Below are 27,217 nucleotides of genomic sequence, written 5' to 3' on the forward strand. Positions count from 1 at the left end.
TTATTCTATTTTTTTAAAATAAAATTAGTGATTTAAATCAGCATAAATCAATTCCTACCATGCTGTATACATAAAATTTTAATAATTTAATCAATAAATTGTATTCGTATATTTAATTTGTATAGTTTGTAAACCCCTTATACATATCGGAAATATCATTGCAATTATGATGAAAGTGAACGTTGATTTGAGCTGTCAAGCCTGAGACTTTGAATATGGTGCGTGAGTCATATGAACTGCTGTTATGATGCTTTATGATTCTTTCTAAGCCGGAGAGCTTCGGTCCTGATTCATTATAATTGCATGTATTCAAATGAGCGTCTTTTGTGCTCCGCATTCAGGTTTGGAACGACACGAGGGTGAGTAAATGATGACACAATTTACATTTTTGGGTGAATTATGAATTATTCCTTTAATATAAACCAAGAAGCAGATCCCATAGAAATGAAGTGATATTTCTGTGGTTCTCTCTCTGAATTATTAAGATAATATAGTCACGTATGATGAAATCTCTCTGTAGAAGGACATTCTTGTAACACATCACTGCGGTTTGTGTCTTTTCCTTTCTTTTTGTTTCTTGGGGTTTGTTTCCTACGTACTTGTTCTATGTTGTGAAATGTGAATGTATAAAAAAAACTTGTGATAAAGCAACTTGTACGATTAAACTTTATTATTGTGATTATTATTATCATTGCTGCAGTTTAAACAGAGACTTAAGGTCAGAATCCTGATCTACAGCAAACTAAACTGCTATATCGTTATTTGTAATGTAAATGTATTTCTACATATACATTTCTACATACATTATTCCTTTATATTAAATAGTTATTAGATACTTAAAATAATATTTTTTTGTGAGTTCATTTATATTCATTTTATATTTACCGTAGTATGTAGGCCTGGGAGTTCATCTATTCTGGGAGTTCTTGATCTGCATTTTGGATTCACATTTATAATATCTGGTGTATTATTATTGTGATAATGTTATGAAGGGATCAGTTTCTGCAATCCATAAATGGAGGTCAAACTAAAGATGCAGACGTCAGTAAGTAATGAAAACCACGGTTTCATTTATACATTTTTTTTATTTGAACACTTAGAATTATAAAAATATAGCATACAAGGAACAAGAATAAACGGGGAAAATGAGCAACCAGTGTTGCATAACCAGTAAACCAACTCAATCCTGCAGTGACCTCTTGATGCTGGGCACCAGTTTGCCTTTTAGTGGAGAATCACTGAACTACAGTTGCATTGCAATAAAAGTTTATTGCTGCATACAGTTATAATTTTGATGATAAATTTGGATATATATATATATATATTCAATTAAACAAGCAGAAAATGCATTGCTTTTTAATAGTCTGAACAAGTTATTAAACATGAATAAACAGTGCAAATATTGAAGAAGAGGTTGAGTAAAAATGAATATGAAATACATTGCATATATTTAGCAAAATGCTCCTTTATATTGTTTATTTGTCGAGCTACGGACACTGAATGGCTTTTCCCGGCTAAATATAACGTTACTTGACATATTACAAGCTGTTTTATTGAGATCTTTTCATGCTTGGAAATGATTACATGACGCATTTCGGCAAGTTGTCCTGTATCTTTCAACATACCTTCTGATGTTCATTCATGTTTATGCTATAACTAGTAGTAAAGAGAGAAGATCAGTTTCCCCTTTGGTTACTGGTAGGGTTGGATTGGGATTAGACAGTATTTAGGGAACATTGGTGGAAAAGACTTCGACAAAACTAAAATTTGAGAATTTGAGAATTGATATTGGAAGTCAAAATGAGAATTGATCATTGGTAAATCATAATGTGGTGCTTTTTCTTCCAAGTTCTTTCATCCTTTTTATTTGCTTGTTTGTTTCTTCTCCTGTTTTACAGTGTTACACCAAATTCTGTGAACCATCGGATTATGTGATCGTAGTGGTCGCTTCAAAATGAACAAATCTTTTTTCAAGTCATTTAGTTAATTTCAGCAGAATATAATTAAAATGTTACATGTTAATAGCCAAATTCCCCAAACACATCAAATGTTAATCACATTTAGAATAAGAAAAAAATTGCAATGCAAGGCCAAGGACAAATTATGAGAAACAGAAACGATGAATTCATTGCTTATCTCTGTCTTCAGGCCATGCAGTCTGTTAGTTTACCTCACCTCCCAATCTGAGTCATTCGTTCATCACATGACATCCCCATAAACTGAGCTTTGCAGTCTGTAGTACCGGATACAGAATTTATTTTTTTCATCTTCTGAGTCTTCAGGTTCGAGTCGTTTGTTCATCACATGACATTATGTGAACAAACAAACCTAACCCGAACCCAAAGACTTGAGAAGTGAACTAATAATTTCTGTTTCCTGTACAGCGCATGCACGGTCAACACAAAATGAACACATAACTCTCTGAGACAACTCTCTGTTCCTAAGTCACATCAAAGATTCGTTCAAAATGACCGTTCATGACCGACCCATCATTATTCTCCAGGTCCCATTGTGTGGTACACCGCCTCCTGCCTCGTAACCCACCTCAGCCTTGTCCTTGTCCAGCATGTGGTAAACTGGTGAACTGGATTTGATCAAAGTCTCACCCTGTCCATCGCCTGAAAACTGAATACTCCACGTTTTCTGCACTTCAGCACGATCAGCGCGATCAGCACCCCGATCAACACCCCGAGAACCATCAGAATCACAGCCATAATGATGGCCAGCACATTTACAGACTCTGGTTGTGCTGTGAGAAAGGAGGAGAATGCATTTTTTAATGCTAAAAATAATGAGAAGTGGTGAAGTAAGAATTGGAAGTGACTGTAGTTCATTATGAGTAATGTCAACATTAAAATGCACGGACAATGAAAGTGTTCATACAGTTCTGCGTGCATGTGTTTTTTTGCCCTGAAACTGGGTGTAGCCGATACTTTGAGAAGGACACAAATTTTTTTTTTTTTTTTTGACTTTGCATTTATCCACTTAGTTAACTGTGTTTTTGAGGATTTCACATTTTCATTTCTTGCATTTTGGATTTAAGAACTTTGATAACTTTGTTTTTGTGGTATTTACACTGACAGTTATTACAGTTATTTGAGTGTCTATATGTAAATGCATATGTGCTAGCCACTTTAAACTGATGTTCTGATATTTTATGTTTATACAGTTCATAAGGAGGGCTTTATTATATCTGCTAAGGGGTCTTCTTCTGCCATTAGAGTTTAAAATTTTTAGGTGATAAAGTCAGAGTCAGGTAATGAGATAGAGGTGGAGGAGCAGATGGGTGGTTATCAGCATGAAGATTTACAAGGTGAAGCCCACATAATGGTAGACTCCTCAGAGAGAGCGTGTCTGAAGGAAACAAATGAAGCTAAACAACGAAGTCTAACTGATCTCCAAGGCAAGCTTAACAAGGATGATAATGCTCTTGAAGGTCCAAGACGCTCTGAACGCATACGCCATCCTACCGAGAAGATGCGCGCTCATCAATATGAAGAGGCCAAGAAAAAGGAGAAAAGGCTGTATGCCATGTACGAGCAGTGGAAGCTCCACACACGGAAGGCAAGAGATCAGCTAAAGACTTATATGTCAGAGAGTCAGCTCTGGCCTCTCATTGAAGAGCTTAAGAAAGACAAAGAAGACGTAATGAACATTTAGTATGAAATTCGAAATCTCACCACACCCTTCACCGACATAAGAAGAAGAGTTGATACATGTGAATCGGTGACCACAGAAATCATCAACATTGCCAACAGCAGAGCTATAGATGATGAAAGCGGGTTTAATGAGCAGCAGGAAAGACACCGCCTTCATGAACTGCTCCGCCATGACTATGCAAAGTCTGTGTATGGATCCGCAGCTTCTTTGATAAGTCACAGCCAGTCTGACCACTACTCCATAACTTCAGTCATGACAGCAAAACGCGCAGATGCTGCAGCTGAACTAGCAGTGAAAGAAGCAAATTATCAGATGCTGCTAGAGGAAGAAAGGCAAAAAGAATCCATAAGCGAGTTAGAGGAACAACAACGCAAGGCTCTAGAGGCACAAAGGCATGAGTTGGAGCGACTGCAGGCAGAGAAAGAGATACGGGCAGCTCAAGCCAAGTTGAAGATCTACGAAAAGGAGACAGAACACAAGGATGCTAACTATGTTAAAAAGGAAAGGAACATGGAAGCAAAGAATGTGCATGGATCTACAGTGCCCCTCTCTCAAGTTGCATCGCCCCGTTATACAGACATTCCCTCTCTCGTTCAGATCCTTCAAGACAACATAGCCTTAAATAGGCTTCCTGTTCCTGAGCCATTTGTCTTTAATGGCGATCCCATACAATTCATTGAATGGAAGGCAGCATTCACCTCACTCATTGATCAAAGGGCAATCACCCCAGCTGAAAAACGCCTCGGTTACGACTGTAACCTCGGTTCCCTGAAGAGGGAACGAGCGTTGCGTCGAGAATGACGCTATGGGGAACGCTTTGCGTGATGACGTCTTGAAGCACATGTAAAATCAGTCCAATGGTGTGACGGAACATCAGAGGCGGGTGACGTCACGTACCAGGAAGCTATAAAAGCCGGCCTGAAACAGAAAACGAAAGCTTCGTATAGTCTGAAGTTGTGCTGACAGGCATGAAGGAGATATGGCAGGGCGACGCAACGCTCGTTCCCTCTTCAGGGAACCGAGGTTACAGTCATAACCGAGGCGTTCCCTTTCAAGGGAACTCGCGTTGCGTCGAGAATGACGCTATGGGGAACGTCTATACCAACGCCTCCATAGCTACAAATGTCTGTCCTGTGTGAAATCTGGAGAGCAGCACTAGGAAGACAAAACATGAGACCCTGGAGCAGAGTCTAGATCCAAAGAGTAGAACCTGACGAAGGTGTGCGGTGAGGACCAGCCTGCCGCATCATAGACGTCCTGTAAGGACACTCCTGATATAAGGGCCTTAGAGGCCGCCATACTCCTAGTAGAGTGCGACCGGACAGCCAAAGGAGAAGGCTGCCCAGCCGCCTCATAAGCAAGTGAGATAGCCTCAACCACCAACTTGCTCATTCTTTGCTTAGACACTGGGCCTCCCTTGTTGGGGGAACCAAAACACACAAACAATTGATCACTTTTACGCCACAGGGCAACTTGTGCTTGGCCAAACTCCCTCCATATCAGCTCCACCACCTCTGGGTGGAGCCTCCATTCCCTGGGCCTCGGCCCCTGTCTCGACAGAGTGTCTGCTCCTATATTCTGAACCCCGGGGATGTAGGCTGCCCTGAGTGACAGCAACTTCCCCTGGGACCACAAGAGGATATGGCGTGCCAGATTGGATAATGGGCGCGAGCGCAAACCCCCTTGGTGGTTGATATAGGCGACTACCGACGTGTTGTCCGTATGCACTAACACATGGTGTCCCCTGAGATCTGTGATAAAGCTCCTCAGAGCCCGGAAGACAGCTAACATCTCTAGGCGATTGATATGCCAGGAACGATGATGGTCTTCCCACAGACCTTGAGATGAGCGACCCTCTAGGATCGCTCCCCAACCCGTGAGGGAAGCATCCGTCGTTAGCAGTTTGCGACGACAAGGAGCTCCCAACACTGGGCCCTGGGACAGGAACCAAGGTTTCTTCCACATAACCAAGGCACGTAGGCATCGCCGCGTGACCCTGATCGTGCGAAATGGGTTGCCCCTCGGGGAAAACCCCCTGGTCCTGAGCCACCACTGCAGGGGCCTCATGTGCAGTAGTCCAAAAGGTATCACGTTGGAAGCTGCTGCCATGAGACCCAACAGTCTCTGGAACTGTTTGACAGTGAGTAGCTGGCCTAGCTTTACACTTTTCACAGCTGCAAGGATGGATTCTATACGTGGCGGTGACAGGCGCGCCTGCATCGACACAGAATCCCAAACCACGCCTAAGAAAGTGGTCCTCTGTAGTGGAGAAAGCACACTCTTCTTGGCGTTCAACCATAACCCCAACTCTTTCATATGGGCGAGAACGACATCTCGATGTCGAACCGCCAACTGATGCGACTGAGCTAAAATCAACCAATCGTCGATGTAGTTCATTATGCGAATGCCCTGGAGGCGCAGAGGCGCCAGAGCTGCATCCACGCATTTCGTGAAAGTGCGGGGTGATAAAGCTAGGCCGAATGGAAGAACTCGATATTGGTATGCTTTGCCCCCTGAAAGCAAACCTCAGGAACTTCCAGTGACATGGACGGATGGAAATGTGGAAATATGCGTCCTTGAGATCTATCGTGACAAACCAGTCCTCGGACCTGATCTGTGGCACGATCTGTCTCAATGTTAACATTTTGAACTTGAGCTGCATGACTGACTCGTTCAGTACTCGAAGATCTAAAATGGGACGCAATCCCCCGTCCTTCTTTGGAACTATGAAGTACCGGCTGTAAAACCCGGTTTCCCTGCTGGAGGGAGGTACATGTTCTATGGCCCCTTTCTCTAACAGAGTGTTTACTTCCTGTTCCATAACCAGAACCTGCTCGGGGCCCACCAGTGTGGGCAGGATCCCCATAAACCGAGGTGGGCGTTTCTTGAATTGTATCTGATACCCTTTTTCTACGGTCTACAGGACCCAACGAGAAACATTCGACAGTAGCTTCCACGCTGTCAAAGATTCTACTAGAGGTACCAGCCTCTCGAGGAGTTCTTCTGGACCGACTCTAAAGTGGTCTTAGGTTATATAAGAAACGAAGCACGACGATTTCACACGTTTGTTGTTAACCGGGTTCAGAAGATTCAGCTCAGCTCAGCCCCACAACAGTGGCGATATGTCCCAACAAATGAGAATCCTGCTGACCATGCTTCTCGGGGCTTAACTGCCAGTGAATTTTTGTCATCCACCTGGCTCACTGGGCCCAAGTTCCTATGGAACAAGGAAATAAAGCTGGCTACAGATGAAATACCAGAGTTAACCGTCGGAGATCCAGAGGTCAGGAGTGTTCTAGCGCTCAGTACCAAAACCACTGAATGCGTGAGCCTTGTTGATCGCTTGTCTAAGTTCTCATCATGGTTGCTAGCTACGCGAGCGGTTGCACGCATTCTCAGGCGCATAAGCAAGAACAGATCAAACAGTCTCACCACTGTAACAGAACGAGAAGAGGCAGAACATTGCTTAATCAAAGATCTGCAGAAAAATGTGTATCAAGAAGAGTTGAAACTGCTGAGAAAAGGGATCCCTCTACCACATCACAATCCGTTACATGCTCTTGACGCTTTTCTCCACGACGACGGTGTCCTCAGGGTGGGAGGGAGGCTGTGCAACTCCTCTCTTCCCAACTTCATCAAGCACCCTGCAATCATTCCCAAAGATCATCACATCACGAGGATGATTATTGCCTATCACCATGAGAAGATGAAACATCAAGGTAAAGGTCTTACCATTAATGAAATAAGGCGCAGCGGCTACTGGATTACAGGAATCAACCGGGCAGTTGCATCCTACATTCGTCAATGTGTCACCTGTAGACGGCAACTAAACCTAAAACCCCCTGAACGGTTGGAGCGATCACCTCCCTTCACTTTCTGCGGCATGGACTGCTTCGGGCCATTCCTTACAAAGCAAGGAAGAAAAGAGAACAAGAGGTACGGTCTTCTTTTTACTTGCCTTAGTTCCCGTGCTGTTCATATTGAGATTCTTGAAGACATGTCGACAGATGCCTTCATAAATGGCCTTCGATGTTTCGTCAGATCAAGTCTGATCAAGGAAGCAACTTCGTAGGAGCAAAAAATGAGTTCAGAGAAGCTCTAAAGGAAGTCGATGCAGACCGTCTGGCTGTATTTCTTGCAGAAAAGCAGTGTGACTTTAGCATGAACGCACCCCATTCTAGCCATGCCGGAGGAGTGTGGGAAAGACAAATAAGGACAGTGAGAAGCGTTCTAAGGTCCACTCTTGCCCTTTCCTCTGGTAGACTAAATGATGCTTCGCTTCGGACCTTTTTCTATGAGGCTATGGCTATAGTCAACAGTCGTCCTCTGACTGTTGACAATCTCAGTGACCCTCATAGCCTCGAACCACTCACCCCTAATCATCTTCTGACGATGAAATCTGTCCAGGCCTTGCCTCCCCCTGGTGAATTCGTCAGAGAAGATGTGTATGGCAAGAAAAGGTGGAGACATGTTCAATATCTAGCAGAACAGTTTTGGAGTCGATGGCGAAAGGAATACCTTGCCAACATTGCTCTCAGACAGCGCTGGCATGCTCCAAGAAGAAATTTACAAGTAGGAGATATTGTAATCATGAAAGGAGAGGATGTGCACAGGAACGAGTGGAGATTGGGTAGAGTTTCAGAAACCACTACTGACAAAGATGGACTTGTACGGAGAGTTAAAATCCAGCTTGGTGACAGTAAGCTTGGCAAGAAAGGGGAGCGTCTTCACAAGGTGTCCGAAGTTGAGCGCCCAGTCCAGAAGCTTGTTCTGCTGCTGGAAACTAACTAAATCTGCTCCTTCCCTCCATAGCGCATAATATTACATAGTTATAGTTAAGTTTCCAACTTTGGCTTAAGTTGTCTTTGTTCTTATACGGGCTCAGGGAAGGCAATTTTCAGTTAAAATCATTCGTGCCTAATGCAGTCTGTGTACCGTTCCATTATTCACTCATGATTGGTGGGAGTGTAACTAACTCTCAGAAGAGAGTAAATAAGGTAATTACTCCTGAGTTTTATTTTATTAGTCTCCTCTGTTAATGTAATGAGTCCTTTATTTCCGCCTCCATAGTGGAACGTTAATTTCGCATCTAGAAAGGTGGGACTTGTTAGTGAGACGCACACACGGAAGAAAAAGGGGAAAAATCTCATGTCGCTCTAAATCACTCTGAAATCGAAAAGTTCTAAAGAAAAGGAGGGGATAATTAAGCACCTAGCTGGAACGGGAACAAGGTATTGTGTTTGGTTTGTTTAATGTTTATGTGCATTAATATGTAGGTTAATTTATTTGACTTGAAGAAGTGTTTAAATGTGTATCGCTTATGTTATGTGAAGTTATGTTAACATAAGCTTTTCAGCATTGTTAATACTGACTGAGGTAACGTCATAAAAGGGTTTTTATAAATGGCTATTTGTAATGTTGTTATATATTGTTATATATATATATTATATTGTGTAATGTGGCCTTCGGCTAATGTTTGGGTTCGTAAGAGCTAATTTTATGTTATTTATCTGTCCTGTAGCTCTTACGGTGTTTCAGGAAGAAAAAGGTGTAAGAAAATAAAGGCTTTTTGAAATATCAGTAAGCTTCACCATTGTCTGGCTGGGGTTTAGCTACAATAGGTGTGTGATTATTTTATATGCAGGCTTATACACTTAAATTATGCAGCAACACATTTAAACACAGAGATGACGACGCATTTAGACGTCCAGGGACGCGTAGAAGAGACGTGGAATTCACGGTCAGATGACGTCGAAGACGTCCGTTCAACTTTCATTTTTTCAACCATGACGGGACGTGTCGGACGGATGTCTTTTCAACGGTCATTAAACGTCCAAATGTTTGCTGGGAAGTTTCAGTTGAAGCACTAAAATTACTTCTTTTTTTTTTAAGTAAATAAAAACAAACAAAAAAACACAAAACAAAATGACTAAAACTTTAAAATTGAAATGAAAATATGAAACAAAACTAATTCAAAATATTAATAAAAACTATAACAGAATATTAATTATACTAAAATAACACTGGCTTATGGACATTAAGTCTAAGTAGCATATGTGTGTGTGTGTGTGTGTGTGTGTGTGTTTAGGTACCTGTGTAGCTGTAAACGTTGCTGAAACGGGAGAAACCTTTCCCACACACCCTCCGGCAGCTGTACAGTCCTCCTTCCTCCACGGTAATAATGTCTGTATTTTCAGGCAGTCTTCGGCGTGGGTGATTAGGGAGTGTGTGATACCAGTAATAGGACGTGCAGACGGCAGGACAGTCTCTGCAGAAACACTCCAGACTGTTATGAGACGTTGAATCCACTGTAGTAGCAGGAGGCCCACCTGAACCACACACAGATATGACTTACAAAAGAATTGATTCAGTGGTTGTTCCTGTAACTCAGCTCGTAGGATAGTGACTTAACGTTAGCTAAGGTCATGGGTTAAACTCCCAGTGAATGCGTATCCTGATAAGGATAAAAGCATCTGACAAATGTATAAATGAAACCGCTCTGACAGATTCAGTGAGTAATTTGTTAGACTAATTCGAACTGATAACGTGCGAGTCGTTCTGACTGATTCACTAAAAGAGTTGACTCATAAGATTAATTTGTTCATGAATCAGACTATAGGCTACTGGTGAAGCGGTGTGCTTGCTTTTTTTTTCTAATCATTACAATTATTATTACTAGTTGTAATGTTTTATAATAATTTATATATAACTGATATATTCATACATATCTCATTTGTACTGAAAACTTACTTAGTGTAAAGTATTATTATATATAAATATTGCTTAAAATATTGTTATTTATTTATATTAGTATTATTGTTATTATTATTAATGTAATCCTTCTTTTTATTATAATTATTATATACTATCACATGGCACTCTTACATATACAGTATTCAGGAATGCCATGGTACCATGTCCAAAAAATACTTTATAGTTCTAGTACTATCTAGTAGTGGTTGTGTATAAATGAAGGCGAGAGGTGAGGCAGTTATTGTAATGTTTACCTATAACTTTTAACTCCTGGGGATCAGAATCTCCTTCCTGCCGGGCAGCGTCTGCACTGATGTAGGTGGCGTGACATCTGTACTGTCCGGCATCGGCTTGTGTGGCGTTGGTGATGATGTATGTGTCTTCTGTTATGGCTACGATTGACTTATCCTTATAGAATGTAGCCTTTTCCACTTTCCCACCCCAGACTGCACACCTGAGAGCCACGCTCTCCCCCAACAGTGCAGGAGCGGCTGGAGGGTCCAACATCACCTTGAGCTCTGAGACACACAGACACACAGAGGCACAGGTCAGACATCCATCATCTACTGCTGCACGAACCTGATGCTTCATTTAAAGATCCCATCATATTGAAGATGGCTTTGAATTCATATACTGTTGCCTTAACAGGTGTATTCAAATTTCTGTCCAATCAAATGCTCTCTAGAATAAGAGACCCTCATGCAACCAAGCAGTAAATCATAGTGTTACTGACATAAACTACAGGCTATTGGCTGTTTAAGAAAAAGGGGATTCAATAGGAAATGTCAGCACTGGAAAAAATGAATCTTGGAATTTTGGGAATTTAATCTATAATGATCAACTTTGTCTTTGTTAGTCAATAGTTGCCATACAGTAGGAGGATAGACGAATAAACCCTGATCTTGGAGAAGTGTTAGACTTTATATTGAGATCTGACTTTTACAGACTTTGATGTTTTGGCAAGTCTGAGCACAGTTTGAGCTATTGTTGAGATTCGCCCTGTAACTATAGAGGTGACAGATGTGAGGTGTCTTTTCCTCAACATCTGAGAATCAGTTTCCATTTGCTCTCCAGTTTAGTCCCATGGCTCTTTATGGAAGGAGGAGGACCTGATTCAAGGAGTCAGAAATCCTTAATCTAAACCAGAGGACATGGTCTATTACTTGACTATTACATTCAGATTTAATTATTGTGAAAATTCAACATACTCTAACATCACTTGCTTAACATGTTCAAGAGCACGTAAGACTGATAGGAACTAGCTTGTGGTCAGAAAAAAAAATTCTAGGAGATCCAGTGTTGTTTTTAAATTGAATTTAATTACATGGACGCAGATAATCTACAAATCATGAAACTACATGAAAGTGAGTAAATAATGACAGAATTAGTATTTTTGTATTTCCCTTTAAAGGAGAACTCCGGTCAATTTTAACATTGAGCTCATTTTTTTGTACATTTGGAGTGCTGTCAATACAGAGAACAACGACAAAAATCGGTGTTGCCTACACCGAGTTATTCTATTTTTAAAATTTGCACCCTATTGACTTCAATGGGGCAAGTAGTAAGCCTGCTTTTTAGCCTCTTAACATCCTTTAAGTGTCATTACAAGTGCACAGAAAATGCACTCGATTGTCGAGTTCACGCGCATAGGTTTAGTACCTATGATCACGCGCGTGAACTCGACAATCGATTACTATGGCCTTCCACCGAAAACAGGATGTAAACAAAGGTATGAGCGCTGGCTGAATTAACTTCATTTTTATTAATATCTCTAACATCTACTGCAGTCAGATCCACTCGTGTTCACTCGGAAGGAATCACTCACATTTTCTGTGCACTTGTAATGACACTTAAAGGATGTTAAGAGGCTAAAAAGCAGGCTTACTACTTGCCCCATTGAAGTCAATAGGGTGCAAATTTTAAAAATAGAATAACTCGGTGTAGGCAACACCGATTTTTGTCGTTGTTCTCTGTATTGACAGCACTCCAAATGTACAAAAAAATGAGCTCAATGTTAAAATTGACCGGAGTTCTCCTTTAACTACACAGGGGATCTGAAATACAACAGGGAAATGAGGAAGGAGTCACCTGTCATTTTCAGCGTCACAGCATTGCTTCGTCGTGTACCGTTCTTGCACCAGAAAGTCGCTCTTTTTGCTTCTTTCAATTCTGCATATATAACAGCCATCATCTTGTTCTGAACATCGGGGTGTAGCCTGAAGCTGCTCTCTCCCCGCAACACAAAACACTTCCAGCCATACGCATCATCATCCACATGCAGCACCAGGTTTCTTGCACCACCTTTGGACATCACAGCGCCACCTATAGATGGAGAGAGCTGAGCGTAAGGCTCCAGCTCTGAGAGAGAGAGAGAGATGATGAGGAACAGATGATCATGAGGGAACGTTTAGAGTTCTTTAGGATGGTGTTCATACCTTCGACAGTGAGTGTGTACGGGTCGCTCTTCATTCCGCCCCGCTCACATTCGTACTTTCCGTTGTCTTTTGATGTCACTGCTGTAAGAAGCATTGAAGAACCCTGATGTGATTGTGAAACACCATTAATTAACCATTTTATCGGTTCACCCCCTCCTTTACAGATCAGAGTGACGTCATCTCCAGCAAACACATCTGGGAACCTCGGCAGGAGAGACACTGAGAGAAAGAAAACAGACACATAAGAGACATGTCTTCTGTAACGCCAGGTTGTCTGACTACTTTACTATAGTAAAATACACTGCCCGTCAAAAAACGTCACTGTTTGGATTTAAATAAGCAAAAGCTTAAGCAGTGATTATTATGTTTCTAGCATGTTATATGTTTGGCAACAGTTCTTCTAACTCTAACTGATGGAGTGTGTAGCTTTTCATTTCTGAAACAACCATGTATGAAGAACATCATGTTCATATTCCAGGATGACAATGTCCAGATTCATCAGGCTCAGATTGTGAAAGAATGGTTGTGAAAAGCTTGAAGAATAATTTTCTCACATGAATCCAGAGCTTAAATTAATTGAAAGTGTTTGGGATGTGCTGGAGGAGACTTTACAGAGTGCTGGACTCTTGCATTGACAACACAAGATCTTGATGACCTCTTGATTGAAATAACACCACAACTTTTTTTTCAATCGAGATGTAAATACATTTTTGGTCTGGACTCAGAGCTGCCGATTCATGTGTGAAAATGATTCTTCAAGCTCCTCACAACTATTCTTTCACAATCTGAGCCTGATGAATCTGGACATTGTCATCCTGGAATATGGCCATCAGGCCATGATGTTCTTCATACATGGTTGTTTAAGAAATTTAAGAACGACAGGTATTACTTTGGACAAGGTTGGAGGTTCATTATAAATGACCCTCAGTGAGGTACTTACTGACACTAGAAATATCAGTATGCTGGTTGGGTGAAATGATGAGGTTTCCTGCACCAAAGTTCTGCAGATCTGCATTGTTTTTTTCTTAATGCTGTGCTTTATAATAGATTTGATAGAATCTCTTTTTTTTTAGCTCCTCTGATCTTGTGCACAATGAAAATGTGTGTATTTACCTGCTGGTTTTTCTCCCTTGTCTTCTCTTGTGAGAGCCAACAACACTGTGACATAAAAAGATAAATCAGATTATTTCTGCACTAAGAAACTACATCTTTAATTTTAATTTGCAGCTTCATTGACATTGAAATGAGATGGCGGCACCCAGTCAGTCAAAGCCACTGCATTTTAGTCATTATTTCAACCTGTTGTACCTGATGTATTAGTTGTTATTTTTTTATGGAATGTATGCATATACATGTAAAACAGAAATATATCCGGTCACCATTTATGTCTGAGTTGGATGTAATTGCCAAAACTGTGCTGCCAAGATGTAGTAACAAAAGATCTCGCAATATTACAAAATACCGCGATAGGATAGATTATCTCGCGAGATGTTAACGCGTTCTCCCCATAGACTGCGGAACATTGAACAACCACGAGGAGAGGAGGAATCGAGGAGGGAGTTGTATCGATATTATTAAAAATCCACTGTTGGGTAAGTACATTTTGTATTATTAGATTAACGTGCTTGAGTTTTACTTGTTTGACATGAATGAACCGAAAGAAATGATGCCCACATTGTCAATTGAAATTTACTGAGTTTGGCTAAAATGAGCTAGTAGGCTAAAAGTTACTTTGAACTTATACAACGGTATACCATAGTATAAAGTATGTTTAATGATACAGTCAAAGTTATTACTGTAACTTATTAATGTAGCCTTTTGAGAGTTTCTTTCAGAAATTAAATTATCTGAAATAGAATGAAATGTTTAGCTGGATTTGAACATGTATGTTTTCAGTAACTGCTTTAAAAATATTTTGTAATTTTAGAATTGCTAAACATGTCCTCTGAATACCAATATTCTCTTCCCTTAGATGCTGTGAAGAGGTGGAGCCTAAATGCTACAGACTCTGAAACTGATGCAGCAATGGCAGAACACCTGAAACACACTCCAGGAAGAGCTGGGGGTGGTGGATACAAAAAATGAGCCAAACAATGTGTTTAAGGGATAGTTCACCCAAAAATGAAAATGTCATCATTTGCTCAACCTCATGTTTCAAACCTGTATACCTTTCTATGTTATGCTAAACACAAAGATGTTTGGAAGAATGTTTGTAACCAAGCAGATGTCGCTTCCCATTAACTACCATAATCATTTTTTCTCCAATAATGGTAGTCATTGGTTGCTCTATTTGCTTGGTTACAAACATTCTTCAAAATATCTTCTTTTGTGTTCAGCAGAAGAAAGAAACTCATACAGGTTTGGAACATGAGGGTGAGTAAATGACAGAATTTTCATTTTTGGGTGAACTATCCCTTTATATAATAATGCAGTATTTTGTAATTGGTATTTTAGTTTGGTTAACAAATGTTAAACATTGAAAAAAATAAAGAGACATTTTGGCTGTTCAAGATCAATAAAATGTTGTGCTAAATCAGAACATGCTTCTTTTTTGCTTATGTCCACAAATAATGTGTTCTTGTTTGTGATGTACACGTGATTAAAACGTTTTATTGACGTTCAGGTCTGACTGGACCAATTTTGGACCTTTTTAGAACCTTTGTCAAGATGTGTAAACCTCAAGACTTGTTTGCATTTCACGATGTTACACAATAGGTGTGTGATTATTTTATATGCAGGCTTATATATACACTTAAATTATGCAGCAACACATTTAAACACAGAGATGACGACACATTTAGACGTCCAGGGACGCGCAGAAGAGACGTGGAATTCATGGTCAGATGACTTCGAAGACGTCCGTTCAACTTTCATTTTTTCATGACGGGACGTGTCGGACGGATGTCTTTTCAACCATAGACATAATAAAATTTATTATGTCTATGTTTTCAACGGTCATTAAACGTCCAAATGTTTGCTGGGAAGTTTCAGTTGAAGCACTAAAATTACTTTAAAAAAAACAAAAGTAAATAAAAACAAACAAAAAAACACAAAACAAAATCACTAAAACTTTCAAATTGAAATGAAAATATGAAACAAAACTAATTCAAAATATGAATAAAAACTATAACAGAATATTAATTATACTAAAATAACACTGGCTTATGGACCCTTAAGTCTAAGTAGCATGTGTGTGTGTGTGTGTGTTTGTTTAGGTACCTTTGTAGCTGTAAACGTTGCTGAAACGGGAGAAACCTTTCCCACACACCCTCCGGCAGCTGTACAGTCCTCCTTCCTTCACGGTAATAATGTGTGTATTTTCAGGCAGTCTTCGGCGCAAGTTATTAAGGAGTGTGTGATACCAGTAATAGGACGTGCAGACGTCAGGACAGTTTCTGCAGAAACACTCCAGACGGTTAGGAGACGTTGAATCCACTGTAGTAGCAGGAGGCCCACCTGAACCACACACAGATATGACTTACAAAAGAATTGATTCAGTGGTTGTTCCTGTAACTCAGCTCGTAGGATAGTGACTTAACGTTAGCTAAGGTCATGGGTTAAACTCCCAGTGAATGCGTATCCTGATAAGGATAAAAGCATCTGACAAATGTATAAATGAAACCGCTCTGACAGATCCAGTGAGTAATTCGTTAGACTAATTCGAACCGATAACGTGTGAGTCGTTCTGACTGATTCACTAAAAGAGTTGACTCATAAGAGTCATTTGTTCATGAATCAGACTATAGGCTACTGGTGAAGCGGTGTGCTTGCTTTTTTTTTCTAATCATTACAATTATTATTACTAGTTGTAATGTTTTATAATAATTTACATATAACTGATATATTCCTACATATCTCATTTGTACTGAAAACTTACTTAGTGTAAAGTATTATTATATATAAATATTGCTTAAAATATTGTTATTTATTTATATTAGTATTATTGTTATTATTATTAATGTAATCCTTCTTTTTATTATTATTATTATTATTATATACTATCACATGGCACTCTTACATATACAGTATTCAGGAATGCCATGGTACCATGTCCAAAAAATACTTTCTAGTTCTAGTAGTGGTTGTGTATAAATGAAGGCGAGAGGTGAGGCAGTTATTGTAATGTTTACCTATAACTTTTAACTCCTGGGCATCAGAATCTCCTTCCTGCCGGGCAGCGTCTGCACTGATGTAGGTGGCGTGACATCTGTACTGTCCGGCATCGGCTTGTTTGGCGTTGGTGATGATGTATGTGTCTTCTCTTATGGCTACGATTGACTTATCCTTATAGAATGTAGCCTTTTCCACTTTCCCACCCCAGACTGCACACCTGAGAGCCACGCTCTCCCCCAACAGTGCAGGAGCGGCTGGAGGGTCCAACATCACCTTGAGCTCTGAGACACACAGACACACAGAGACACAGGTCAGACATCCATCATCTACTGCTGCACGAACCTGATGCTTCATTTAAAGATCCCATCATATTGAAGATGGCTTTGAATTCATATACTGTTGCCTTAACAGGTGTATTCAAATTTCTGTCCAATCAAATGCTCTCTAGAATAAGAGACCCTCATGCAACCAAGCAGTAAATCATAGTGTTACTGACATAAACTACAGGCTATTGGCTGTTTAAGAAAAAGGGAATCAACAGGAAATGTCAGCACTGGAAAAAAATGAATCTTGGAATTTTGGGAATTTAATCTATAATGATCAACTTTGTCTTTGTTAGTCAATAGTTGCCATACAGTAGGAGGATAGACGAATAAACCCTGATCTTGGAGAAGTGTTAGACTTTATATTGAGATCTGACTTTTACAGACTTTGATGTTTTGGCAAGTCTGAGCACAGTTTGAGCTATTGTTGAGATTCGCCCTGTAACTATAGAGGTGACAGATGTGAGGTGTCTTTTCCTCAACATCTGAGAATCAGTTTCCATTTGCTCTCCAGTTTAGTCCCATGGCTCTTTATGGAAGGAGGAGGACCTGATTCAAGGAGTCAGAAATCCTTAATCTAAACCAGAGGACATGGTCTATTACTTGACTATTACATTCATATTTAATTATTGTGAAAATTCAATATACTCTAACATCACTTGCTTAACATGTTCAAGAGCATGTAAGACTGATGGGAACTAGCTTGTGGTCAGAAAAAGTCAGTGAGATCCAGTGTTGTTTTTAAATTTAATTTAATTGCATGGACGCAGATAATCTACAAATCATGAAACTACATGAAAGTGAGTAAATAATGACAGAATTTGTATTTCCCTTTAACTACACAGGGGATCTGAAATACAACAGGGAAATGAGGAAGGAGTCACCTGTCATTTTCAGCGTCACAGCATTGCTTCGTCGTGTACCGTTCTTGCACCAGAAAGTGGCTCTTTTTGCTTCTTTCAATTCTGCATATATAACAGCCATCATCTTGTTCTGAACATCGGGGTGTAGCCTGAAGCTGCTCTCTCCCCGCAACACAAAACACTTCCAGCCATACACATCATCGTCCACATACAGCTCCAGGTATCTTCCATCAACTTTGGACATCACAGCGCCACCTATAGATGGAGAGAGCTGAGCGTAAGGCTCCAGCTCTGAGAGAGAGAGAGAGATGATGAGGAACAGATGATCATGAGGGAACGTTTAGAGTTATTTAGGATGGTGTTCATACCTTCGACAGTGAGTGTGTACGGGTCGCTCTTCGATCCGCCCCGCTCACATTCGTATATCCCGTTGTCTTTTGATGTCACTGCTGTAAGAAGCATTGAAGAACCCTGATGTGAGTGTGGATCTCCATTAATGAACCATTTTATCTGTTGTTCACCCACTCCTTTACAGATCAGAGTGACGTCATCTCCAACAAACACATCTGGGAACCTCGGCAGGAGAGACACTGAGAGAAAGAATACAGACACATAAGAGACACGTCTTCTGTAACGCCAGGTTGTCTGACTACTTTACTATAGTAAAATACACTGCCCGTCAAAAAACGTCACTGTTTGGATTTAAATAAGCAAAAGCTTAAGCAGTGATTATTATGTTTCTAGCATGTTATATGTTTGGCAACAGTTCTTCTAACTCTAACTGATGGAGTGTGTAGCTTTTCATTTCTGAAACAACCATGTATGAAGAACATCATGTTCATATTCCAGGATGACAATGTCCAGATTCATCAGGCTCAGATTGTGAAAGAATGGTTGTGAAAAGCTTGAAGAATCATTTTCTCACGTGAATCCAGAGCTTAAATTCATTGAAAGTGTTTGGGATGTGCTGGAGGAGACTTTACAGAGTGCTGGACTCTTGCATTGACAACACAAGATCTTGATGACCTCTTGATTGAAATAACACCACAACTTTTTTTTCAATCGAGATGTAAATACATTTTTGGTCCGGACTCAGAGCTGCCGATTCATGTGAGAAAATGATTCTTCAAGCATCTCACAACTATTCTTTCACAATCTGAGCCTGATGAATCTGGACATTGTCATCCTGGAATATGGCCATCAGGCCATGATGTTCTTCATACATGGTTGTTTAAGAAATTTAAGAACGACAGGTATTACTTTGGACAAGGTTGGAGGTTCATTATAAATTACCCTCAGTGAGGTACTTACTGACACTAGAAATATCAGTATGCTGGTTGGGTGAAGTCATGAGGTTTCCTGCACCAAAGTTCTGCAGATCTGCATTGTTTTTTCTTAATGCTGTGCTTTATAATAGATTTGATAGTATCTCTTTTTTTTTTAGCTCCTCTGATCTTGTGCACAATGAAAATGTGTGTATTTACCTGCTGGTTTTTGTCCCTTGTATTCTCTTATCAGAGCCAACAACACTGTGACATAAAAAGATAAATCAGATTATTTCTGCACTAACAAACTACATCTTTAATTTTAATTTGAAGCTTCATTGACATTGAAATGAGACGGCGGCACCCAGTCAGTTTCGGGTGAATCATGACTCAAGAGTGGGGTATTGGCGTTTGGCCCACTGGGAAAGGTTCAGGTGCTCCCGATGGCCAGTCTACTCCACAGCCAATCACAGGCCCCCTCCTGGCTCGGGTCCTGGGGCTTTGGCCCCACCAACCCTATTGTTAATGCGGCCCTGGCTGTGCTGATATTGTGCATCATAAATTGTTCAAAATATTGCCTATAAATACAACAACTATTTGAAAATAAATCTAAAAAAAAAAAAAATTGGCAGTGAAATGCAAATCTGTGTAACAAAATGATCATATTAGTAATATAATTAATATATCTGTGAAATCTGCCAAATTTTTTGGAAAAAAATTCAACATTTATCATCATTTATTGTCAATTAGCCAGACAAACAAAGCTTATTAAATCATTTGCCTCTTCTGTTGCAGGAAAACTGCAAACTGGTTGGTTTGATTTAAAATTCAACATGAATGTAGCAAATATCAACAGAATCACAAACCCATTACACAGAATCAGACAATAAGATGACGCTGCATAAACTCTTGTGTTTTTACCTGACAGTGTCAGCAGAGACCTCATGTCCATCAGCCGAGCCACGCTGTCCGTCTGTCAGAAAGAGAAATATGGGGAAGTGGACTTCAACAATAACCTAACAAAAATAAAACAATAGGTAGTTATATTTAAGGCGTTTACAAATTCAAAACAGTCCAAAAACACAATTCCTTCAAATTAAGCTGAAGTTCTGTTCTGAGGGGTGGCAATCTGGCTTTGCCAAGAAGAAAGATGACATGAGCTATGACTATTCTGTAGTCTAATTTAGGACACCGAGCCATATCCCTTTACACTGGCATCTGAAAATTGTGCAGTTGCGCCAAAACCATGTGGCTTCAAATATTGGTCAACTGTAAATGCATTAATCTGATCCAGACCAGTAACCCATTCAATCATTGTTGGTCAAGAACTGGAGGAATCTCATCATTCCAGCTATACATTGTCCTGCATGATTCCTGTAAAATGAGCTTGACTGGATCTTGAAAGGATCATAGACTGAGCTGATCACTGACAAAATCCCACGGGCACGGCCCTTTACAGAGTACAGACATTCTTGAAATGGAGAGGGTCTGTCTGCACTCACCATTGGAGCCCTAGAGCCCTTTCCATCCGCAGTTGATCTCGCTCCATGTTAAGCTCACTGATATTATTTGATCTGTCTTGCTCTGGAATGGATTGCAAGACCTCACAACTGTTGCTGTCCCTCTGTGTCAGATGGAAACTACCTTAACTAAGAGCAGCCAGATCTTTGGCAATCTGGATTGCTTGCTTTCTTCTCTGCTCTCCACATAATCGTCCATATCGAAATTCTTGTAAACAGTGTTCATTTCCTCTTTCCGCCTCCACATGAATGCACACACTCAGATAACTGGGCAATTACTTTTACTAATAACTTGGATTTAGTAGAGACAGATCTGTGCCGTTTGTATGACTGCACACCAGAGTTTCATAACAGCTCACTGGTTTTCCTCTTGATGTTGAATTAGCCACTCATTGACAATAAGAGGAAACTCCACCAGCCGCAGCTATTTGGAACCATGTTTCATGGTTTTCTCTCTTCATTGTGAAACACAAATAGCAGAGGTGTTAAGGCCCTCTGAAGTGCTTTGAAACGCGCTGCATTATTTCAATGTGTTGACATAATTTCCACTGAAACAGGAAGACAGGATTGAGCAGCTCCTCCCCTTTTAAAAAAATAGCCAATAGCATTTAGTTTATATCACATGCAGACAGGGGGTGGGTGTTGTGAGGTTTTGTGCTTATGCACGGCTGCACGCGAAGTCGGAGCTGAAGAAGAAGCTGGCTCAAAACCTCACAACACCCTCCCCCTGTCTGTGATTGGTTGGAACACTATTTGTTTTGGTTTTGAGTGGTTGGTGAAACCAATTGTTTTTGTGTGCAGATCTCAGAGCCTAGGCTGCCACCAGAGACGCGTTTTTTTGACGGCATGCTTATGGGGCGGGCAGCTAGCGGATCGTTAGGAAAGATTAGATGAATGTGATAATTATTTTTTGGGCCTGAAATCACTGATACAACCTTTAAAATATAGCATTCTGTTCAGAATTAAAATGGGTCCGATACGTTTTGTGGTATATAATCCACTCTGCTGTCGTGTCTCTGGACCAGAGCTGCGACGGTTCGTGTGACACTAACGTCACGTGAAACCAGACCTCATTCGTCCCAATGGAAAGTAAAAAAATATTTACACGGCCTGAATTGTTCCCTAATCCCCTATATAGTGCACTATGTGCCTTTCACCATAAAGAAAATGGTAAATGTGAGAACAAGTGACTGATTTCCGCATCTGTTTATAATGTAGGGGGCGGGACGTTTTAGATTCTAGAGAGCATTTGATTGGACAGAAAATCTGATGAGAAGCTGAAGTTCAGATGTTTTCAGATGAAGTTCGAAGTTTTTCTCCACGACTGCACTGATCAAAAGCATGATGGGAAAAGACTGGCTGATGACACAGCTGACAACAACTCTGATGTAGGCTATTGTCCTGTTTTAAAATGTTTGATTTTAAAACTCTGATATCATGTTTTTATGTGTATAAATTATGTGTGAATATTCCTAATCTGTCTGACAGTTCTATCTCTCTATGGGATATGTGACTGTTTTCATATTTCTAAAAACATATAAAAACATGTATTATTAAAGCAAAAATGATTGATAAACAAGTCCTTCGAATGGAATTAAACAACAAGCAGCCTACCTTTTGTAAGATACTTGAATAACATGAGGAGTCGTTCGTAACTTTGTGAACCTTTACTGAACTCAAGGCAGAACCTACATCTAGCTCGGCCAGCCCCAGAAAACACTCTGGCAAAAAAACACATATTCACCCTAAAACAGGAACGCCCTCCACAGGCTTTTAGCCTCTTAAAGGAACCTCACTATTGCAATAGTCAGACAAAACATTACACCTCTGTTGTCTTGCGCATTATTTTTATTTTCATACAAAAGCAACAGACAGTGCCGGCCCGAGCCTTTTGGGGGCCCTAAGCAGAATTTGATTTGGGGGCCCCCTCCCACCACGCGGAGTCACCTGTGCTTGACGATTATTGACACAATGTCACTCTATAATGTTACATTATAAATTAATACAATGAGGTTATGTATTAATACAAAATAAATAGCCTACTTAATAAAAAATAGATACTTAAATAAAAATGTTTTAACTTTTTCTTTACTCTTTTACTAACTCTTTGAAACTTCTGAAAACAAACTGTCAAAAAACATTAAAAAAAATTATTTGCAAAATATCCTCCAACGTTTTGCAACCCTTTGCAGTTTGAATGATGTCTTATATGAACATGACGGAGTATGTGTTTATGTTTCCACTGTTCGATCGTGCCCGCGCCTCACACACACACACACACACACGCACACAACATATTTCAGCACTGCAATCTTGACATCGCAGCCTGTTCGTTATAGCCGTAATAAAATATAATAATAAAATAGTCAAACTAACACATAAAAATTACACTGCTCTTTTTAAATAGTCAGTAGTAGCCTACACTTCGTACCATTCAGCGCTGCGTAGCCTAAGCACCGCTCCACTGTGATGTTTCCAAGCACATTTTTGCGCATGCGAAGAGAATGATTTTTTCCCTCGATATTGGATTTCAAGCTCATTTTTGCGCTTGTGAAGAGGATGATTTTTTCCCTCGATATTGGAACGTGGGTGAAGTACAAAGAAGCCTATAATAAAGAATAGTTTACCATCCAAATCCATCGCGAATGTTGAAACATTTTGATTCTAATGAGAGAGATCGGTGAGCCCAACGCCGCTTTCACTTTCGCTTTAAATTAGTTCATTTTGGCTTGTTTATAGTTATTTTTTTATTCTTGTTCTGTTTTGAATATCATTAAATTTAAAGGATAAATCATTGATCAAATCAAATTTGTGTGAAATGGCTTAACATTACCGTGACTTTGCGCACAAATTTTCTATGCACGCGAGGTTATGCGCATATGACTCAAACACTGGCAGATACAGCAGCAGTTGTAGGCAGATATATTGATCATGAAATCAGAATTTTCTTGTCTTGAATTATTAATCCATTCATTATTTTTTTTGTCACTTGTTTAATTTAATTAATATGTAAAAAAAAAAAAAAAAAAAAAAAAAAAATTCGCTTGGGGGCCCCCTGGTGGCGAGGGGGCCCCAAGCAGCCGCTTAGTTCGCTTATGCCTCGGGCCGGCCCTCAGAACTTCAATTCTAGAAGAGAGTACTGTCCGACTTGTCTGCGCTTTTTTCATTCCTCCTCTCACTGCAGCTGCTATATCTCCAAGGAGCCTATTGTTTTGGAGCACACTATAGACCTTATTCAGAGCAGCGCTATTACATACATGACAGAATGAAAGTGAGGCTGTGAGGGATGGACTTGCCGTGTTTCTAATGCCATCTGCTGTAAAAAACTATATAAAGCTCCTAGATTACTTACACAGTAAAAAAACGTTGGGTTATTTTTTTCCAATTTTTTTATTTCCCCGGTGTTGAAATCAGGCTCATATAAATATCAGGAAACATGATTCCTGGCTGCATGTCAATTTCCCAATTTTCCACAGCTTATTTTGTCAGGAGTTTTTTGTCAACTGAAATTTCTTGGAAATATATTTTTTCCAGTGTTTCATGAGCAGAACAATCCAAAAACACATTAAATAACAGTACAGCCCATTGAAGAGATGCATGTCTGTCCCTCACAGCCTCGCTTTGATGGCGCTGCTATGAATAAGGTCTATAGCTTATAGATAACAGTAGCAATACTAAAAGCCAAAAAGACTTCATAACGACTAAGATGTGATGCTTTTTCAAACTTGGATTTTCTCAGTTTTTGCAACATATATCGAACAACAGTTTTTTTTTTTTTTTATTAAGTTTAGGTTAGGTTAGTTATTTTTAGGCTTCAGTAAACACTTTCTACTGCTTGTCTACATCATATAGGCCTAGTACATAAACACAAGCTTAACAGACATTGTAACACATTGCATACATGAACAAGATAAACCATAACAAACAATTCTCTCTTTTTTTAAAGTGTGCTCACAACTTTTTTAAATGGCCGTGCAAGTTTGCCAAGTCAGTTTGTTGTCACAAATTTTACCTTAATGTTCCACCGTTTGTGCAGTGCGTGGATGAAGAAATAGCGGCGTCTTCCTCATGCAGCTCTACGATGCATTCTCAGCAACACTCCACAGTGATACTCCCCACAAACGATAAGCTTGTTTCCTCCGCGGAAAAACTTTTTTCCTCAGAAGTGCAGCTCGCAGTTTCCTCCAGGGCCCAGTTTTTCAAAAGTAATCCAGTGGGATTTCGGATCACGGATTGGATCAAATCTTGGAAATGGGTTTTTCAAAAGCAAAAGAGGGATTCTGAACTAAGATCAGATCATGTAATCCGATCTTAAATTTGATCTGGATCAAACCTGCCCTTTGGGTTTTTCAGAATTTTGAACTCGGATTAGGATCTATTTGATCCAAAAAAACAGGATTATCCTGATCCCATCAGGGCCCGGTTTTTCAAAAGGTTTAATCCGGATAAAATTGATCCGGATTTAGTAATCCTTTTTTTTGCGATCCGTGATCACGTAATCCATCTTACTTTTGAGCCAGTTTTTCAAAGCAACATCGGATTGGATCAATCTGATCTGGATAGGAACTTTTCAGGATCACCAAATTCTGTTTACTAGAGCCTTAAATGGAACCAACAGTGTAGCCTACTGGCTTAGCAAAGAACAGCAGTTGGCAAAATACCGGTGGCCACAAATAACCGTTGTTTATTTTAATTTTAAGAAACAGAAACACTGTAATAAACAGAAACATTTTACTTTCCTTATTTTGTTATAATGTTAAATTGTAGATTTTGTTGTTTTACCATATCTCATTAGATGTGACATGCTTCATATATGCTTCAAATATGAAGAAATGTATATATCATCAGTAAACATTGATTTTGTGATCATTCACTTAAAAAAAAAACTCTCTGGTTTTATTTGGTTCGAAAAATCACAACTGAATCCACCCTTCTGATGGGATCAGGATAATCCTGTTTTTTTGGATCAAATAGATCCTAATCCGAGTTCAAAGTTCTGAAAAACCCAAAGGGCAGGTTTGATCCAGATCAAATTTAAGATCGGATTACATGATCTGATCTTAGTTCAGAATCCCTCTTTTGCTTTTGAAAAACCCATTTCCAAGATTTGATCCAATCCGTGATCCAAAATCCCACTGGATTACTTTTGAAAAACTGGGCCCAGAAGGGTGGATTCAGTTGTGATTTTTCGAACCAAATAAAACCAGAGAGTTTTTTTTTTTAAGTGAATGATCACAAAATCAATGTTTACTGATGATATATACATTTCTTCATATTTGAAGCATATATGAAGCATGTCACATCTAATGAGATATGGTAAAACAACAAAATCTACAATTTAACATTATAACAAAATAAGGAAAGTAAAATGTTTCTGTTTATTACAGTGTTTCTGTTTCTTAAAATTAAAATAAACAACGGTTATTTGTGGCCACCGGTATTTTGCCAACTGCTGTTCTTTGCTAAGCCAGTAGGCTACACTGTTGGTTCCATTTAAGGCTCTAGTAAACAGGATTTGGTGATCCTGAAAAGTTCCTATCCGGATCAGATTGATCCAATCCGATGTTGCTTTGAAAAACTGGCTCAAAAGTAAGGTGGATTACGTGATCACGGATCGCAAAAAAAAAGGATTACTAAATCCGGATCAATTTTATCCGGATTAAACCTTTTGAAAAACCGGGCCCAGCAGATCAGTCCACTTGTCCAATAGTCTCCAATTAGATCCAATACAGTCCATCGAAGACTTAAATCCCAACAAATAAAACCAGCTCCCATTACGGTCAAACCTTTGACTTTCTAGACTTTCAATCGAGCCAATGAAAGAATTTACTCTTTTGATGAAAGAATTTACATTTTTGTCAGATTCCATATGAAGTGATATTTCTGTGGTTCTCTCTGAATATTTAAGATAATAGTCACTTGTGATGAAACATTCTTGTACACCACTGCCTTTTTCTTTCTTTTTGTTTCTTGAGGTTTGTTTTCTAGGCATTTTTTGAAATGTGAATGTATATATATAAAAAAGCAACTTATTATTTATGATTGCGATTATTATTATCATTGCTTTAGTTCAAACACAGAGACTAAAAGGTCAAAATCCTGATTTCAATCTTCTAGACATCCCAAGTCTCCCGGAAGTTCCGGGAGTCTCCCGCATATTGATAACGGCTCCCTGATGCCCGCAAATTTGTTAAAATCTCCCGGAATCTAGAGCGAGCGAGCAAGAGCAAGAGCGCGCATGCGAGACAGAGACTGTGTTCCAAACCGTGTTGCGCGCGCACGGCA

General features: G+C 39.7%; 1 protein-coding gene and 1 gene segment (V, D, J or C); both read right to left on the reverse strand.

Moving 5' to 3' along the window:
• LOC311284461 (Ig kappa chain V-III region MOPC 63-like) overlaps positions 1–27,217 on the reverse strand; it is a 945,935-nt gene that overhangs the window by 732,197 nt on the left and 186,521 nt on the right.
• On the reverse strand, positions 1,885–27,141 carry LOC311284238 (basement membrane-specific heparan sulfate proteoglycan core protein-like). 2 transcript variants are annotated; one of them, XM_084399183.1, is made up of 14 exons: positions 26,610–27,141; positions 24,945–25,114; positions 20,334–20,428; positions 19,632–19,676; positions 18,516–18,737; positions 18,169–18,438; positions 16,979–17,242; positions 16,068–16,304; positions 13,962–14,006; positions 12,849–13,067; positions 12,502–12,771; positions 10,668–10,931; positions 9,753–9,989; positions 1,885–2,749 (listed from the first exon to the last, which is right to left on the reverse strand). In XM_084399183.1, the coding sequence occupies exons 3-14, from the start codon at positions 20,362–20,364 to the stop codon at positions 2,595–2,597; spliced, it is 2,259 nt and encodes a 752-aa protein (XP_084255309.1). In that variant the 5' UTR covers positions 20,365–20,428; positions 24,945–25,114; positions 26,610–27,141; the 3' UTR covers positions 1,885–2,594. The 2 variants fall into 2 exon arrangements, with proteins under 2 accessions (XP_084255309.1, XP_084255310.1); XM_084399184.1 differs by lacking the exons at positions 24,945–25,114; positions 26,610–27,141 and adding an exon at positions 22,547–22,644.

Source organism: Rutilus rutilus (assembly GCF_951802725.1).
Source record: "Rutilus rutilus genome assembly, chromosome: 24".
NCBI lineage: Eukaryota > Metazoa > Chordata > Actinopteri > Cypriniformes > Leuciscidae > Rutilus > Rutilus rutilus.

What these genes read in the sequence shown, in the direction of transcription:
- LOC311284238 (XM_084399183.1), bottom strand. Translation starts at nt 20,364, where the DNA reads ATGGACATGAGGTCTCTGCTGACACTGTCAG. An exon ending in TGTGACGCTGAAAATGACAG is followed by an intron (nt 17,243 to 18,168) that starts GTGACTCCTTCC and finishes TGTGTGTCTCAG; the next exon opens with AGCTCAAGGTGATGTTGGAC. An exon ending in CCAGGAGTTAAAAGTTATAG is followed by an intron (nt 16,305 to 16,978) that starts GTAAACATTACA and finishes TGTGTGGTTCAG; the next exon opens with GTGGGCCTCCTGCTACTACA.